General features: G+C 40.6%; 2 protein-coding genes across 4 annotated transcripts in view; both read left to right on the top strand.

Moving 5' to 3' along the window:
• The window catches only part of Cpb2 (carboxypeptidase B2), a 38,668-nt gene extending 32,198 nt beyond the window's left edge, over positions 1 to 6,470 (top strand). Inside the window, exons 10-11 of the mRNA XM_057786599.1 lie at positions 1,556 to 1,643; positions 6,286 to 6,470. Of these exons, the coding sequence (XP_057642582.1) occupies positions 1,556 to 1,643; positions 6,286 to 6,470 (273 nt within the window). The remainder of the gene's footprint in view (positions 1 to 1,555; positions 1,644 to 6,285) is intronic.
• Positions 6,471 to 7,369: 899 nt separating this feature from the next.
• Zc3h13 (zinc finger CCCH-type containing 13) overlaps positions 7,370 to 16,234 on the top strand; it is a 63,986-nt gene continuing 55,121 nt past the window's right edge. For 2 of the 3 annotated variants that reach the window (XM_057786039.1, XM_057786037.1), the window contains exons 1-3: positions 7,370 to 7,662; positions 14,689 to 14,814; positions 15,820 to 15,929. In XM_057786039.1, the coding sequence (XP_057642022.1) occupies positions 14,698 to 14,814; positions 15,820 to 15,929 (227 nt within the window). In that variant the 5' untranslated portion in view covers positions 7,370 to 7,662; positions 14,689 to 14,697. The remainder of the gene's footprint in view (positions 7,663 to 14,688; positions 14,815 to 15,819; positions 15,930 to 16,234) is intronic. The other variant, XM_057786038.1, reaches the window with a different exon arrangement.

Below are 16,234 nucleotides of genomic sequence, written 5' to 3'. Positions count from 1 at the left end.
ATTAAGGATCATTTCGTATGATTAGAGAACTGATGCATAGTGTCACAGACAGCTGCTCTCGTAGATGACACACCCTCATTACCACGAGCATGACAATGACAGAAGTCACTGCTGCCTGGATGCCAAGACAGTGAGAGGGTACAATGATCCCCATTCTTGACGGATGTATGTTCACTACGGGTAAGAAGCAAGAATAAGAATGATATCAAGGGGCAGACGCCAATGCAACCAGGCACTGAGAGATTTCTATGGGCGAGGGAAGATCTCCTGTGCAGAGGAGATGATGCTCCCCACGGAACATCTCAGGGGACTAGGGAGGCCACAGTAAGTAGATGAAGTTAGCTTGTGAAGGTGTTTAAATGGCAGTCTACAATCTATTATGTAGATAATGAAGTACCACTGGATAGTTTTCATTTTATTTTATGTGTATGTATTTTGCCTGCATGTATGTCTGTGTGCTACATGCATACAGTACTTGAAGAGGCCAGAAAACGACATTGGAGCCTCTAGGGCTGGAGTTACAGTTGTGAGCTGCCTGTGGGTGCTGGGAACTGAACCTAGGTCCTCTATAAGAAAACCAGTTGCTTTAAACTGCCAACCCATCTCTCCAGCCCCCCTAATTTATTTTTATTTTTTCTTGCATTTATCCATTTAGTGTGTGTGTGTGTGCGTGTGGGTGTGCCCACACACATAAAAGTATACATGCCATAGCACATGTGTGGAGTTCAGAGGACAACTTGCAGGGGTTGGTTCTCTTCTTTTACTATCTGGGTCTAGGGATTAAACTCGGGTTGTCAGGCTTGGTGGCAACAGCCTTTTCTCACTCATAGATCCATCCCATTGGCTCCTAAAACCATTGTTTTGCATAAAAAAAACTGGCATAACGAAACAGCCATGGATATTCCTCCGGGTCCTCAAGCAACTGATAGTATCATGATGCTAGCTCCAGTTTTAGAAAAGTGTTAAGTGGGAACTTTCAGAAACCATTTCTAGGGCTTGGGATCACATATAGTGGAGCCTGCTTCATATTAGGGGCATAGCCCTTCATTTGACAAGTCTTTGGAAGTTGTTAGACAAATACACAACAGTTTGTGAGAAGCAAATTATGCATGCACTTTAGAGAAGCGGAATTTAAAGTCTGGTGAAAATTTTATCTAGGAATGGGATAGCTCCCAGTATTATAAATATCTAGTTCATTTAACATAATAAATTAATTCCTGAAAAGCTATGTCAGGTTTTTAAAATGCAAATTAAAGAAACCATTTGATGTATTGGCAGAGATTTTTCTCCCCTTTAAATCACTCAGTTGTGATTGCCATAGAGGGAAAAGCATTTTTTAAGTTAATGTATTCTTTTTAATTTAATTTTTGGATAAATCCTCTCTGTGTGCCTCTCTCTCTCTCTCTCTCTCTCTCTCTCTCTCTCTCTCCACACACACACACACACACACACACTTGGATTCAATTAGTGTGATTATGATTGTTTGTTTAGAAAGTTCAATCCCTTCTGTTTCAAAGCTGCAGATTGATCACCATCTCTTTCCTATTGTTTCTAGTCTCTAGTGGCCAGCGAAGCAGCTCACGCGATTGAAAGTATTAATAGAAACACCAGGTATACGTATGGCAGTGGCTCAGAAAGTTTGTGTAAGTATTCCTCCTCTCTCCTCTCACCCTTTCTTTCCTTCCTTCTCCTCCTGTTCCTCCTATTCCTTCTCTGCATTCTATTTACTGTGTTGGGGATGACTCCCATGGCCTTAGGTATCCTGGACAGCCACATCGGTGCTGGGGGCCGTCCTCAGTGTGGCATTTCTTCTTGAGAGTTCAGACCATGAAGCACAGCAGAGACATCAATTCAGTCTCCTTGTGTAGGTTTCAACAACAAAAGAAGCCAAAGTGGTACTTAAGACGTGAAACTTATCACGATAGAGTGGGGGTTACGGAACTAGTAATCCAACTAATTACTACACGAAGAAGAAAAGTCCATACAGGGTCAGAGGAACGTGTAAGATGCCACAGCTATTGTGAGATATGTAACTCTAGAAGATGCCGTTTACTGTGCACGCTGTTTAGTGACAGCCTGTTTCTGACTCACAGACAGAGCTTGATTGTGGCAAACTCAACAAGTGTTTTTGACCCATTTCTGCTGTAAGATATTTATTGAGAAACTCCTGCATAGGTGGTCAATAATTGGTTCTGTTCTTCTGAAGCTGAGGGATAGATGGGTATCATGTGACATAATTCCTGGGGAGATGGGAACAAATGTCTGCTCATTCCTGATAGGGGATCTAACAACAAACCAAAGGAGAGATAACACCTTTGTCCAGTTTGGTGAGTCAAACAGTTTGGGGAGTGCTTACAGAAATATGGGTGAGGGGTTACTTACAGGAGCAGCAATGACTCAAAGGCAACAAAATCACCAGAACCCACCCCAGCATGGGTGATGACTTAGGGAAGCTGGAACCCTAGAGCACACTGATAGAAAATTGAATCTAGGAGAAAATTGCTATATAAAAGGATAGAATAAGAGTATAAAACAAACATGTAAACCAATGTCATCGAACTATAACTCAATGACCAAGCCTAGGTCACTACATGTTTTCATAGCCTTTGAACTAAGAATGTTTTTCCTATTTTTTAAATGTTTGAAAAACCATGAAAATAGTTAAGTTTTGACACATCAAAATTATATGAAATTCATATTTTTTTCCATGAATAGTTCTATTGGAACACAGCAAGGCTCATTAATTTGCATATTATCCATGGCAGCTTTCATGACAGCCAAGATAATTGCAACAGAGACCAGATGGCTCACAAAACATAAACTATTTCCTATCCTGTCTTTTTCAGAAAAAAAAGCCTTGCCAACTCCTGATGCAAACAAATGGTAAAATAGCATACAGTTTCCCTTAGTGATTTCAAGAAAATAAAATGGACTTTAGATTTAAGGATTGTTGCAGCTGAGAGAAGCTACTTGGCTAATGTGGCCTGGCAAGGCAGTCCTTGGGGGAATTATTAAGTAGCTGCCAGATGATAGTGTAATGTGTTGTATAAAGGCATGGTAAAGCTTTTGAGGCAATAGAGTGAAAGCCCATGGTCTCACTTAATAAGTATGTTTGACGCAAGGCTATAACAACAGTGGCATCCAAATTCTTTTCAAAATGCTTCATTAGCAGGAAGTCCAAGCTCTCTTCTTCATCTTCAATCATCCCTGGGGCTGTCTATCAGATTGGGCCACATACTTCTGTCCTTCGGTGTCGTTGGTCCATTGGATGCCTTTGTTGGACCTAGACCATCTTCAACACTCATTCACCCGAGATGCATCTCCTCTTTCTCCCTCCCTCCCTTCTTTCCTCCCTCCCTCTCTCTCTCCCTTCTTCCCTCTCTCTCCCTTCCTCCCTCCCTCTCTCCCTTTCCCTCTCTCCTCTCCTCTTCTCTCTTTCTCTCTCTCCCTCCCTCTCCCCCTGCCCCCTTTGTGCAAGCACAGGATAAACCTGGAACCATAAATGATAGGCATTTGTTGATAGTAATGATCAGAATACTTATGGATAGCTGAATGCATCCATTGTTTATGGATATTTAAAAATATTAGAAAGTGTGCATAAACCATCTATAATACCAGCAGTCAGGAGATGAAGCAGGAGGAGCAAGAGTTCTGGGACATTCTGGGTTATATTGAGAGTTTGAGGTCAGCCTGGGTTACATGAGATTCTGTCTCAAAAAAAGTGTAAGTAATGCTTCAGTTCACAAACCTTATAAGCAATCCTAGCACATGAAGAAAGAGACACATTATATAATTGCTTAATTGGAAAACTTTAGGAAATCAATCAAAGGTATTAGTAGCATAGTCGTAAGGCAGTTGATGAGGCACTAAATATATGCAGGATGTACATTTCATATACATAGAAGTAACCAGGCAGGAAAGAAAAGTAAGGCATGGTGGCACACCGCTGCAATCTCTACACTTTGGGGTGCTAAGTCTGGAAGATCACTAGCTTGAGCTAAACTTGCGCTATAGAGTGAGTTGTAGTCCAGTCTGGGCTATATAGTCAGCCAGATCTGTCTCAAAAACTCACCACCCCCCCCCCCGCCACACACACAGAGAGAGAGAGAGAGAGAGAGAGAGAGAGAGAGAGAGAGAGAGAGAGAGAGAGAGAAGATCTGACTGCCTGCTACAGCGTGTATGAATATATATATGTGCGTGCAAGCATACATATGGGCTGTTAAATACGTGGATGTATATACATAAACACAATAAATCTGTGGCACTTACAAAAAATCTAAAACTTTCACTGAAAGACAAGCAACAGGAGAATTCTTTATGTTTTGGGCAACAGGAAAATATTATTAAAATTTTCCTATTTTATTTGTATTGTTGCAATTCCATGCACACTCAAATAATTTTGAAGGAAGTCTAAAAGCTTTCTGATGTGGAAGGAATATTGAAATTTTCCTAAATTGATTTGTGTATTTAGTACAATTTCATGAATACTGACATGATTTTGAAGTTCATTTGGAAGGATACATTTGAGAGATGAATTTGTAAAATGCTGAAAGTAAAAAGCCAATAAGGAACAATTTGCCCCACTGATGTACTGAAGCATGTTGTAAGCACAGGATATTAGTATAGTGTGGAACTGAGCCTGGAAGAGACAGATCATTAAAAGGAAATAATGGGCACAGAAAGATATTCAAGTCTATCAGGAGACATTCAAGTCCTAAAGGAGACTTTCAACTTTCAGTTGAATCATTTAATTATCAGCCCTAGAAACACTGCCAAGTCACTAAGAAGAAAAACTGAATTACGCCAGGTGGTAGTTGTGCACAACTTTAATCCCAGCACTCGAGACGCAGAGGCAGGTGGATGGATCTCTGTGAGTTTGAGGCCAGCCTGGTCTACAAAGCGAGTTCCAGGAGAGCCAAAGCTGTTACACAGAGGAAATCCTATCTTGAAAAAAAAAAAACCAAAACAAAGCAAAACAGAACAAACAAGGAAGAACCCATCAACCAAACAAACACAAAAATAAATGGAATTACTAATATATCCTTCACTGAAATAAATGCCAAATTGATCAGATATTAAAGTACAAAAGACCCTCCATAAGCTAAAAACTTGAGTAAGAAAAACTTTACAAGTTGCACGAATCTAATAACATTAACACTGTTCTTATAAATAATATGTGTAAGCAAGGAAATTGATAGAAAATTGTAAGATGAACAATAAATGTATAAAGCATGCAATTCAATGATAAAAGAAATCAAAATCAAAGACAAATGTTTATTTTTTTCTTAGGAAATTGTCAAGATGCATGATTCTCACCAACGGTGCAGGAGCTGGCAGTGAGGGTACTTACACGCTGTTAGGAGGAATAGATTTTGAATAATGCTTGGTAACCAGTGTGGTAACTGTTCAAAGGCACACAACCTTAGACAAGTTCTACCTTTAGAAAATATTCTTTTTTTTTTTTTGGTTTTTTCGAGACAGGGTTTCTCTGTGGTTTTGGAGCCTGTCCTGGAACTAGCTCTTGTAGACCAGGCTGGTCTCGAACTCACAGAGATCCGCCTGCCTCTGCCTCCCGAGTGCTGGGATTAAAGGCGTGCGCCACCACCGCCCGGCTAGAAAATATTCTGAAGTAATAAACTGATTTATTAACAAACTAAGTTATTTATCAACAAAATTATTTAAAACAAGCACGTTTTAATAAAATCCCATAAAACCAGTAAAAATGATGTAAATTCAAACTCAGTAATGATACATTTGGAAATGTTGCAAAAATTACCTCTAGAAATTTTACAAAATAGCAGGCAGGCATCATGTGACTTTATGTAATAAAAATTAAGCCAGAAAATTCATGCTGTGTAAAATGCACTAAACTGTTTTTTAAAAATTTATTTAACTTTATTTTATGTGCATTTGTACAAAGGTGTCGGACCCCCTGGAGGTGGAGTTACAGACAGTTGTGAGCTGTCATGTGGATGCTGGGAATTGAACCTAAGTCCTCTGGAAGAGCGGCCAGAGCTCTTAACTCCTAAGAAATCTCTCCAGCCCCTGCACTAAACTGTTATTGGCACTTATTGCTCCTTGGTCAGATTATTGTGGAGTTCTGGGGGGCAACATTTGTTTTCTTTCTTATGTTTTCTTTTCAATGTACACAATTTTCAGGTAAGAAATTTAGGTAACTTAATCAGAAGAAAGAAAAGTTATTTTCAGTTCTACAAAAAGAAATTGTTGTTGTTAATTGAGTTGAAATAAATATAATTTAAAATATTCTCTTTTGTCTTCTTTTAGACCTAGCTCCTGGAGGTTCTGATGATTGGATCTATGATTTGGGCATCAAATACTCATTTACTATTGAACTTCGAGATAAAGGCAGATATGGATTCTTGCTGCCTGAGAGATACATCAAACCCACTTGTGCAGAAGCTCTGGCAGCAGTCTCCAAAATAGCTTGGCATGTCATCAGGAACGTTTAATGTCCTTACCTCTTCTCTGGGTGGTTTTATTTTACATCAAATTGTTGACCTAGCTTCTCTGTTTAAACAGGTTCCTTTGTTTTGTCAAAGAATAAAAATACATAGCACTTTGATCTTAAGGATGACAATGACTCATGCATATTATAATCTTCTTATTGTAAGGGGCTAGGTATTGATTCCCAACTCCTTCACCCCCTGATTTACAATGACCAGCTATCTTAAGCAGTTTTAAGACTTATATTTGTGTGTGTGTGTGCCCCTGAGCGAGTTTAAGCACCTAGTTCGCGCTGGACCCCAGAGAAAGCGCTGGGTCCACTGTTGTTGAAGTTACAGAAGGTTATTAGCAGCCACATGGGTACTGGAAACCAAACGCAGTCTCTGTAAGAGCAGCAACAGCTCTTAACAGTTGAAGCCGTTTCTCCAGCCCCTCTTAAGCAAACTGAATACTAATTGTATGCAGATCATTGGATCCAAGTAGCAAAAGCAAAGGCACTCTGAAGCATCTTAAAGATTTCCACTTCAAAATTTCAATCAATCTCTGCTCATGTTCTTGAAAACACAATCCCTGCCCAGCTTTGGCTCCAGCGACAGGCCCAGGAGGGGTAGGGGCGGATGTCAAATTCTGCAGCTCCGAAGCACGCCAGGTTGCGGTTACTGCCAGTAACAAAGTGGCACTCACGCACTGGAAAACCGTTAGATCGAGAACCTCTGTAATTAATTGGGAATCTCAGCTCTCCCTAGCTAGCTCTCAGTTTCCTTCTGCAGATGTCAGTACACAGGCGGCGCCAACACGCCTCACTACCATGGAGACGCCAGGGGGCGTGGTCCGGGAGGGGCGGGACTTACTCGCTGACGACTAATCTGGCGGCCGGAAGTCGCCTGGCCTGTGGCGAAACGGGGCGAACTAGCGACTTCCGGTGGTGTTTAGATGCCGCCTGTCTAGCGGCCTGGCCGAGTTGCGGCCACTGCCCGTTGCCCTGCTGCGGCCTCTGTGCGTCTCCTCCTGCGGCCCCGCTGCTCCTTGTTCCCGGCGTCCGTCAGCCTGCGGAGGACCGGTTCCTGGGAGCCGCGCGTGCACCTCTTCGTCGTCGTCCCGGGGCCGGGCGCGGGGACAGTCGGCTCCCCAGCACCTCGGAGCGGAGGCGGCGGGGACGCCTGAGGACTGCGCTTGCTAAGGGTTCTCGGAGAGGAGGTAAGCGTCCTGTGAACTGATGGGGAGGTGGGAGGGTGGCCCTCCATCCTCTCTCGGCTTTTGCTGCTCGCTCTTCTGAACTCTGCTTGAGCATCCCACTCTGCCCTCTGCAGTAGCTCCAGGACGTAGACGTGTCTGTTGCTGTGGTTGTGGTTCTGGAGTCTGTAGGGGGCAGGCGGACTGGGATACCCTGGCGCGGGGCTCTCATTTGAATGTGATCAAAGTGCAGCAGTGCGGTCTTGGATTTAGAGTTACCTTCTTCCCATCTTCTACACCTGTCGGAGAGGGGAGAGCCTAACTTTTGATTGTTTCTGATCTTGCTTACTTCCCGGCTGTAATAAATACCATTGGGAGTGTAGGAGCGCTGCTCTTATCTTTCCACTCCCTAGTCACTTTTGACAACTGTTTACCAGAAGCGCTGGGGAAGGGGCGCGGGTGCAATGTAAAGAAAATGTATATCTGACAGTACCATTTTCTAAGTAGGTTAGCATTTATGTGGTTGGAAAAGTATTCGGAGTTGAAAAGACTTCGATGGTATTGGTAGGATCTTGTTTGTACAGGGTAGTATCTTAAGTTAATCAGTTTTATTACGAGTCTTCAGATAGTTTGAACTTTGACAATTATTGACAGGTGGAATCTCTTCTGGTTTGGAACTTTAAGTCTGACATTTAAGGTTTTAAAAGTCTGTGATATTGGGCGGTGGTGGCGCATGCCTTTTAGTCCCTGCTTTCGAGAGGCAGAGGTAGGCAGATCTCTGTAAGTTCGAGGCCAGCCTGGTGTACATAGCGAGTTCCGGGACAACCAGCGCTATACAGAGAAGCTCTGTCTCGAAAAAGAAAAGAAAACAACAAACAACAGCTACAAGAAAACCAAAACAAACAAACAAACAAAAAAACCACCCAAAAACTCTTTAGAAAAGTTGCTTAGTTAAGTCCAAATGACTATGTGGTTCAGCCTTCGTGTTCAGTTTTGCTATGTAATTTTGACATACTAACTCCAGTATCCAAGCAACAATACTTTGCAACACAATGTATAGGTTTCCAAAAACTTGCAGCTTCGTAATGGCTTGATTGTATCAGATGAGAGTTTCAACTGCGGACTTAGCAAGGTGCAATAGGTGTGTAGCGGTCTGTGTGGAAACAGTTGTGCCCTGAAACCTGAGTTTCAGTGTGAGCCTCGGGTAGGATGCAGTCGCACAAAACACACAGGGGACATCCACCCATGGCAGGTGGCTCTGAAACCAAATGTGCAGACACTCAAATAGAAAGTTATGTAATCTTTGAACATGTCCCCATCTCGTGTGCTTTCAATCATCTCTATATTTCTAATACATAATATGTAAATATTATATAAGTAGTTTTATACTGGATTGTTGAGGAATAATGTAAATAGTTTGTACACTTTTGTGTAGTTTTTTTTCCCCTGAATATTTTCCATCCAGAGATACGGGCTTTTTATTTGTGTTCTGTTTATTGGTGATTCAGAGTGAAAAACTGCTTATTTTGATATATATATATTCTGTCCACAACCATACCGCCCTGAATGCACCTGGCCTCAGAAGCTAAGCAGGGCCAGGCCTTGTTAATACTTGGATTGGAGATCTACACACAGACCTCAGTTTATTGTCTATAATATAAATTTAAAATACTAAAGCACAGTGTAATATATATCAGTACATTTTATTTAGTTATTACTGTTACTTAAGTATGAATTTTGAATTTAAGCTTAGGTCACATTCTCGAGATATTTAACTTTCCAAAATTTGAATTCAAAATATACCTAATCTCCAACATTTAGGATAAGGGGATTCTCAGTTAGCATATGTTTTACTACAGATTTTAGCAGTCCTTGGAAGTGATTATTCAAGAAGAGCCGCCTCTGTGGTGCTCCTTTGTCAGCCGTGTTCATGGTGTGGAACTTATTGTTCCCTGAAGAAGGGGAGCAGTTCTCATCTTTGAGATAATTTTCTGTCTTAATAGGTTTAGCATGAGTGCCCCAGAATTTGATTTTTTTAATTGAAAGGAGTTATGAAATCTCCAAATATTTATTAAATTCTAAAGGAGAATAGATACAGGCAAATAACTGCATAGTTGTTTGGCTTTGGTAATACTTATATTTGAGAAAGCCATGATGAAATAGGTGAAGACAGCTTAAACCAAAGAATAATCTGAATACCAAATAAAGGAACATCTTCAGACAAGAGTCAGTTTACCAAGAAGTTATTGGTTTGTAGTCTCAGTGGTTGGGAAGGCATTGGCATGTGCAAGTCTGGTTCTTTGAGTCTAATATTCCTCCTCCACTTTGAAGCACTCATATCTATCTCATTAATGGTTTTTGTTCTTCAATCAAATCTACACTCTACTCTTTTGTGGGATTCATCTTTCTTTGAACCCAGCGTTTAGGATTGAAGTTTTTGATTTTTCACATCAGTTGATTACATGGTTTAATATATGAAAGTAAATATTTTTTCTAGTGTGTTGCTGATTATGTATTTATTTTTATGACAAATGAGCTTTTAAGTTGTATTATTTTCTGTGCAAACAAGTGTTTATTCATGCAGACTCATAGCTGTGGCTGCAAATGTTGAAGACAGCGTTGTATTGTGGACTGCTAGTAGGAGTTTTATGGTGGGCAGTGTATTAATCAACTGTGTTACTGTAATAAAATTCCTGAGACAGGATACTTAGGAAAAAAAACAAAGCCAATTTTGACTTAAAGCTTTGGAGATTTATGTCTAGGGTTGCATATATTGCTTTGGGCCTCTTGGGTGGATGGCACAAACCGGAAAGTGGAGTTAGAAGGAGAGATGAACAGACAGGTTCTATAGTTCACTTGAATTGCATCGCTTTGCCTCGTGGTGCAAGGATTTCCTATTACGTCTTACCTTTTAAAAGGTCCACAGGCCCCTGCTACCACTGCCCTGAGGACCAAGCCTTTCCTGACCATCTTTTGTGGGGGGTGGATGGGGGACACTCATCCAAACCTTAGCAAATGATCAGAGGTGGACCACTATAGTAGAATATGCCGGTAATACCAGAACCTGAGAAGCTGAAGCAGGAAGATTTATTCCAGACGGATGTCTTTAATTCTTATTTTTTACCTTTTGTGCCTCATGTTTTAGTCTTCTCTATAATCTAGATCTGTTACCAAAATACAGTGTAGTTCTAGGACAGAATCTGGTGCTGTAGGGTTCTGAGAAAAAGAAGAATAAATCTTTTACTTTGTTGTAGTTCCCCTTTATTTGGAAGACTAAGTAGTAGTTAGGGATAAAACTTACTGGGAAATTATCTTGTAGGCAAATTTTTTTTTAAAAAAAATTTGTTTAATTTTGTTTTGTGTATTTGAGTGTTTTGTCCGGATGTATGTATATGCACTACCTGTGTGCCTGGTGCCTTAGGAGGCCAGAAGAGGGTGTTGGATCCCCTGGAACTGGAGTTATGGATGGTTGTGAGCTACCATGGGTGTGCTGGGAATTTGAACCATAGACCTCTGCAAGAGCAACATGTTCTTTTAACTGACGAGCCCCTACAGGTGAATCTTGAGTGCTTCATGCTCTTGTAAAAGCAATCAATTCTATTTGTATGGTGAGCAGCATTTTACTGGTAAGAGTACAAGACTGGGATGTGGCTTATAAGTTGGAGTCTGTAGTTTTTACTTCATTTGGTGTGACGTTCCAGTGGGATGTGGACATCTAGTGTGTAGAGCAGCTGTGAAGCCATGCATTCCAGCAGTAGAATGGGGGAGGAGGGCACTGATGGTCTAAATGGGGGGACAGCATGGAAAGAAGTGGTGGGACAGGGAGTCCTGGGCTCCTTTAGAAACCAAGAAAGGAAATGGCAGATGATATAGTAATAAATAGTGTGTTAATCAGAGTTCTAGAGTAGTGGTTCTCAGCCTTCCTAAATGTAGTAACCCTTTACTACAGTTCCTCATGTTGTGGTGACCCCCAACCATAAAATTATTTTATTGCTATTTCATAACTATAATTTGCTACTATTATGAATCGCAATGTAATTATCTGGTATGCGACCCCATGGGGGTCATGACCCACAGCTTGTGAACCTCTGCTCTAGAGGAACAACTGATAGAAAAAAATATATATTTTATATATACAGGTGATACACACACACACACACATATATTATTTATTAGAGTGGTTCACAGGCTGTCGTCCAGCTTGTCCAACAATGGCTGTGTCCCAATAGAAAGACCAAGAATCTGATGGTTATTCGGAGCACGGGGCCGATGTCTCAGCTGGTCTTCAGTGCGCATTGGAGTCCTGAAGAAGTAGGTTCTGTTACCAGAGAAGCTAGAGTGAGAGCAAGCAGGCAAGGAGCAAACACTTCCTTCTTGTCCTTTCTGTAGCTACCACAGATGGTGTGGTCCAGATTGAAGGTGGATCTTCCCACCTCAGAACACCTGGATTTAGGATGCTCTTCAATCTTCTTATAATTCCTTCACAGGTGGACCCAGTCCCTTGGGTTTTAGTTAATTCCAGATGTAGTTAAGTTGATAACCAAGAATAGCAATCACAAATAGCTTCTTGCATTGGTGGAATGCTATTTTTGGCATGAAGGGGTGTTGGAAGTAGAGTTACATTAGAGTAGACATGTTGGGGACAGAGCTAAGCTATGCTCACTGATAGAGATGGTAGAGGGAAATGTAAAGGTCAGAAGTGAGCTTTCTGGAGGTGCTGTATGGTGAGACCATCTACTTAGGAGGATAAAGATCTGCATCCTTTAGGTTCTGAATAGTGGAACAGCCTGTAGCAAGTTCATCAGGGAACTTAGAGTCGGTTCAGTTTTATTCAGTGGTTGAGGATCATGTTGTGCACTCATGTATTGACTGATAATAATATAATGGTACTTTAAGATGCATTTTTGTCTTCACTGCTCCGTGCCTCCCCTGCCCCCAGGTTTTCTCTGTGTAGCTCTGGCTGTCCTAGAACTCACTCTATAGACCAGGCTGGGCTTAGATACACCTACTTCTGTCTCCCAAGTGCTAGGGTTAAAGGTGTGAGCCACCATACATGACTGACATACATTTGCTTCTGTTGCCTTCTACATAGATAGAAATTTTATATTTCTAGGTGTTTTCTCAGTCAATCAAAGCTCTTGTTTTCTCGGTCTTTTCCACACCACTTCTAGGTTTTCTGTTCTTTTATGTTCCTTCCCAAAATCAACTGTGTATATGATATGGCTTTGCAGCATCTTCCCTACACATTTATGTTTGGGCTGAGAATGAGTTAAAAAAAAATTAAAGATACACATTATGTTGATGCTAATGTATATTTGGCTAATCTGTTCTTTTTGTTGGAGAATGACTGATATAACTGATTTTGCTCACCTATGTGGCATTCTACACCATTGTAAAGCATCTTATTATTTCAGAGTTATTTCCCAACTTCTGTTGTATTAAAAGAATGGTTACATTTTATGATAAAGAGTTAGTGCTATAAACTTAATTAACTACCAATTAAGTAATTCTACCTTGATGTATCACTTTATGGTTTTTTTGATTTGCCATCTTTTCTCACCTATCAAACTTTGTTGTCACTTTTTGAATTTACCAGACTATGACCTGAATGACCTTCCTAAATGGAATGTTTTGATAATCACTTTTTTTTTTGGCTTTTACTGTTTATTCCATGTAGGCCTTTCCCTCACAGCAATGCTCTTGCCTTAGCTTTCTGAATGCTAGGATTACATGTGTGCTGAGGTGATTTCATGTCCAGCAATATATCTTTATTTGAAACCATATTAAAGAATCTTTATAAAACTAGTTCTGTTGTTGGGAAGCCCTGTGTTTAATCCCCAGCATACAAACTAGGCATGGAATTACATTCTTGGAATTGCAAAACTGGGGATAGAGGCAGGAGGATCATAAGTTAAAAGATTATCCTCTGCTGTATGTCGAATTTGAGGCTAAACTAGGCTACAGGAAATCTCACAAACACATACACACACAAACACACACATACATACACGACTAATTGTATACCAAGTAGAACTTACTTTTTTTTTTTTCCTGCCATGGCTCTTTCTGATAACTTGACAATTAAGATTTCTGCCCATGCTTAGGTGATATAAAGTGTTGTGAAGTTTAGCTTTTTTGGTTTTGCTCATGAGACAGTTTCTTTTTTTAGTAGATCAGTATGAGTTGTTTCCTGATCTGGAATTTGTTTCCTAGCATGTGCTGTCATCTGAATTTTTACTTTCTATTAAGTGATTGGTTTAGTTTTCTGAGTATAGTTTTTTTAATGCTTTGCTTAGCTTTTTATGTACTTTTGCAATTTTTGTGTCTTATTGCTAATGACAACCCGTTCCTTACTTTTAGCACCTTTGACTTTCTTGGCATTGTGTGTTGGATTATAGAAACACCTTGGAGAATTTTGGTTTTGGTATTACTGAAAAATTAACCTTCTTGATCAAATTGCCTTTCCATGAACTCTGCAGAATACTTAAATGGCATCCACTTGTCTTCCATACTATTATTTGTTTTACTTTTGATTTTCTTCCAGACATGGTCATGCTGTAAGCTGGTGATCCTCCTGCCTCAGCTTCCTGAGGACGGATATTACTGCAGCACCACTCCCAGACATTTCCATACTCATTTGAAGCAGTACTTCTGTAGCCGCTTAAACAGTAGAAAGAGCTGTTTGTACTTTCAGTTAAGATTTTGCCTGGTTTTAGTTCCCATGTTCTTTGACTTACGTATCTTTCCCCTAAAGGATAGAGCTACCAATTTTTACAAAGGTTTTTATAAGTAGCGCATAAGGTAACAATTGTAGTTGAATGTCCAGGACAGAGGGGTCCAGGTCCAGCCCACAGATTCCAGACTTAGAAAGCATGCGCTAGCAGGCAGCGTCCTTACTGGCATCCTCTTCTGCATCCTCTGTTCATGTTCCAAGAAGACACTTGTGATTCTAGAGTGTTACCCATAGCTTTGTCTAGTTGTAAGTTTTAGGCTCATGTGTAAAATGTGTAAGAGATTTTACTGTTTTAACTCTCTCTTTTTTGGTTAAAGTAGTTCAAAATGTCAAAAATTAGGAGGAAGGTCACAGTGGAAAACACCAAGACCATATCTGAGAGTACATCCAGAAGACCTAGTGTATTTGAGAGGCTTGGACCCAGCACTGGCAGCACAGCAGAGGTGAGTTGTTACACTGTGGACACAGGGAGCTTATTGGAAGGGATTAGGAATGTCACTCCGTGGCAGAGTCCTTACTTAGCCTATACAAAGAGACCTCACCCTCGATCCTGTGTACTGGGGGAACATTTAAAATACTATTATTGAAGTTCTAATTGCTATTATAAAGGAAGATGGGTTGTTTTGTGATGGGATTAGTTTAGCAAATTTTACTTTAGAAAAGAAATGAAAGGGGTTAAGGTTTGTAAATTTCTCATTGTGATATAATGTTTTTGTTTTATATATACAATGCATTTTGATATGAAAGAGGCTAAGGTTTGTCCACTTCTCATTGTGATATAATGTTTTTATATACGATGAACTTTGATCCTATCCGTGCCCCATACCAGTAACACCCTACCCCTACACACCTTTCTTTGTGATTTATCATTCCTTTATTATTGAATAGCAACATCCCTACCCTCCCACACACCTTCTTGATTTATCATTCCTTTATGTATTGAGCAGCAACACCCCTAACCCCCCCCCACACCTTCTTGGTTTATCATTCCTTTATTATTGAGTAGCAACACCCCTCCCTCTCCCCCCCACACGCCTTCTTAGTTTATCATTCCTTTATTATTGAGTAGCAATACCCCTACCCCCTACACACCTTTCTTTGTGGTTTATCGTTCCTTTATTATTGAGTAGCAACACCCCTACCCCCCCCACACACACCTTCTTGGTTTATCATTCCTTTATGTATTGAGCAGCAACACCCCTACCCCCCCCCCCACCTTCCTGGTTTATCATTCCTTTATTATTGAGTAGCAACAACCCTACCCCCCGCACACACCTTCTTGGTTTATCATTCCTTTATGTATTGAGCAGCAACACCCCTACCCTCCCCCCACACCTTCTTGGTTTATCATTCCTTTATATACTGAGCAGCACGTGCTTAGCTGGCGTTTGGGTCACTCTGATTTGATGTTTCCTTCAGACACTCACATAGAAATACCTGTTTCCTAGACACAGTGCCGGAACTGGCTGAAGACTGGCAGCTGCCTCTATGGAAATACTTGTAGGTTTATACATGGCCCTTCACCTCGTGGGAAAGGTTACAGCAGCAATTACAGAAGGTAAACTGAGAATTCACACGTTTTCTATAGTATTAACAAGCAAATTTTGCAATTTAGTTTAAAAATCTGAAATTGAACCATACATTTAGTCAGATTTTCTGTCTTGGGGTAGTCTTAACAGTTGGATTGACAAGATCTTTTAAGATTAATAAATCATTAGCTTTAAAGTGTATATATTTGCGTGCCTTTCAAATAGTGCACACCTGTGAGGAGACTGAGGCTGGGGTGAACGACTCCTAAAATGCCCCTGCCTCTTACTGCCCCAATTTTGTATTAAATCTCTGCTTAAGCAGAACTTGGAGGTG

The sequence above is a fragment of the Chionomys nivalis genome, chromosome 12 (assembly GCF_950005125.1).
Source record: "Chionomys nivalis chromosome 12, mChiNiv1.1, whole genome shotgun sequence".
Taxonomy (NCBI): Eukaryota; Metazoa; Chordata; class Mammalia; order Rodentia; family Cricetidae; genus Chionomys; species Chionomys nivalis.
The sequence above is the reverse complement of the archived record's forward strand: the minus strand, read 5'-3'. Positions and strand labels throughout refer to the sequence as shown.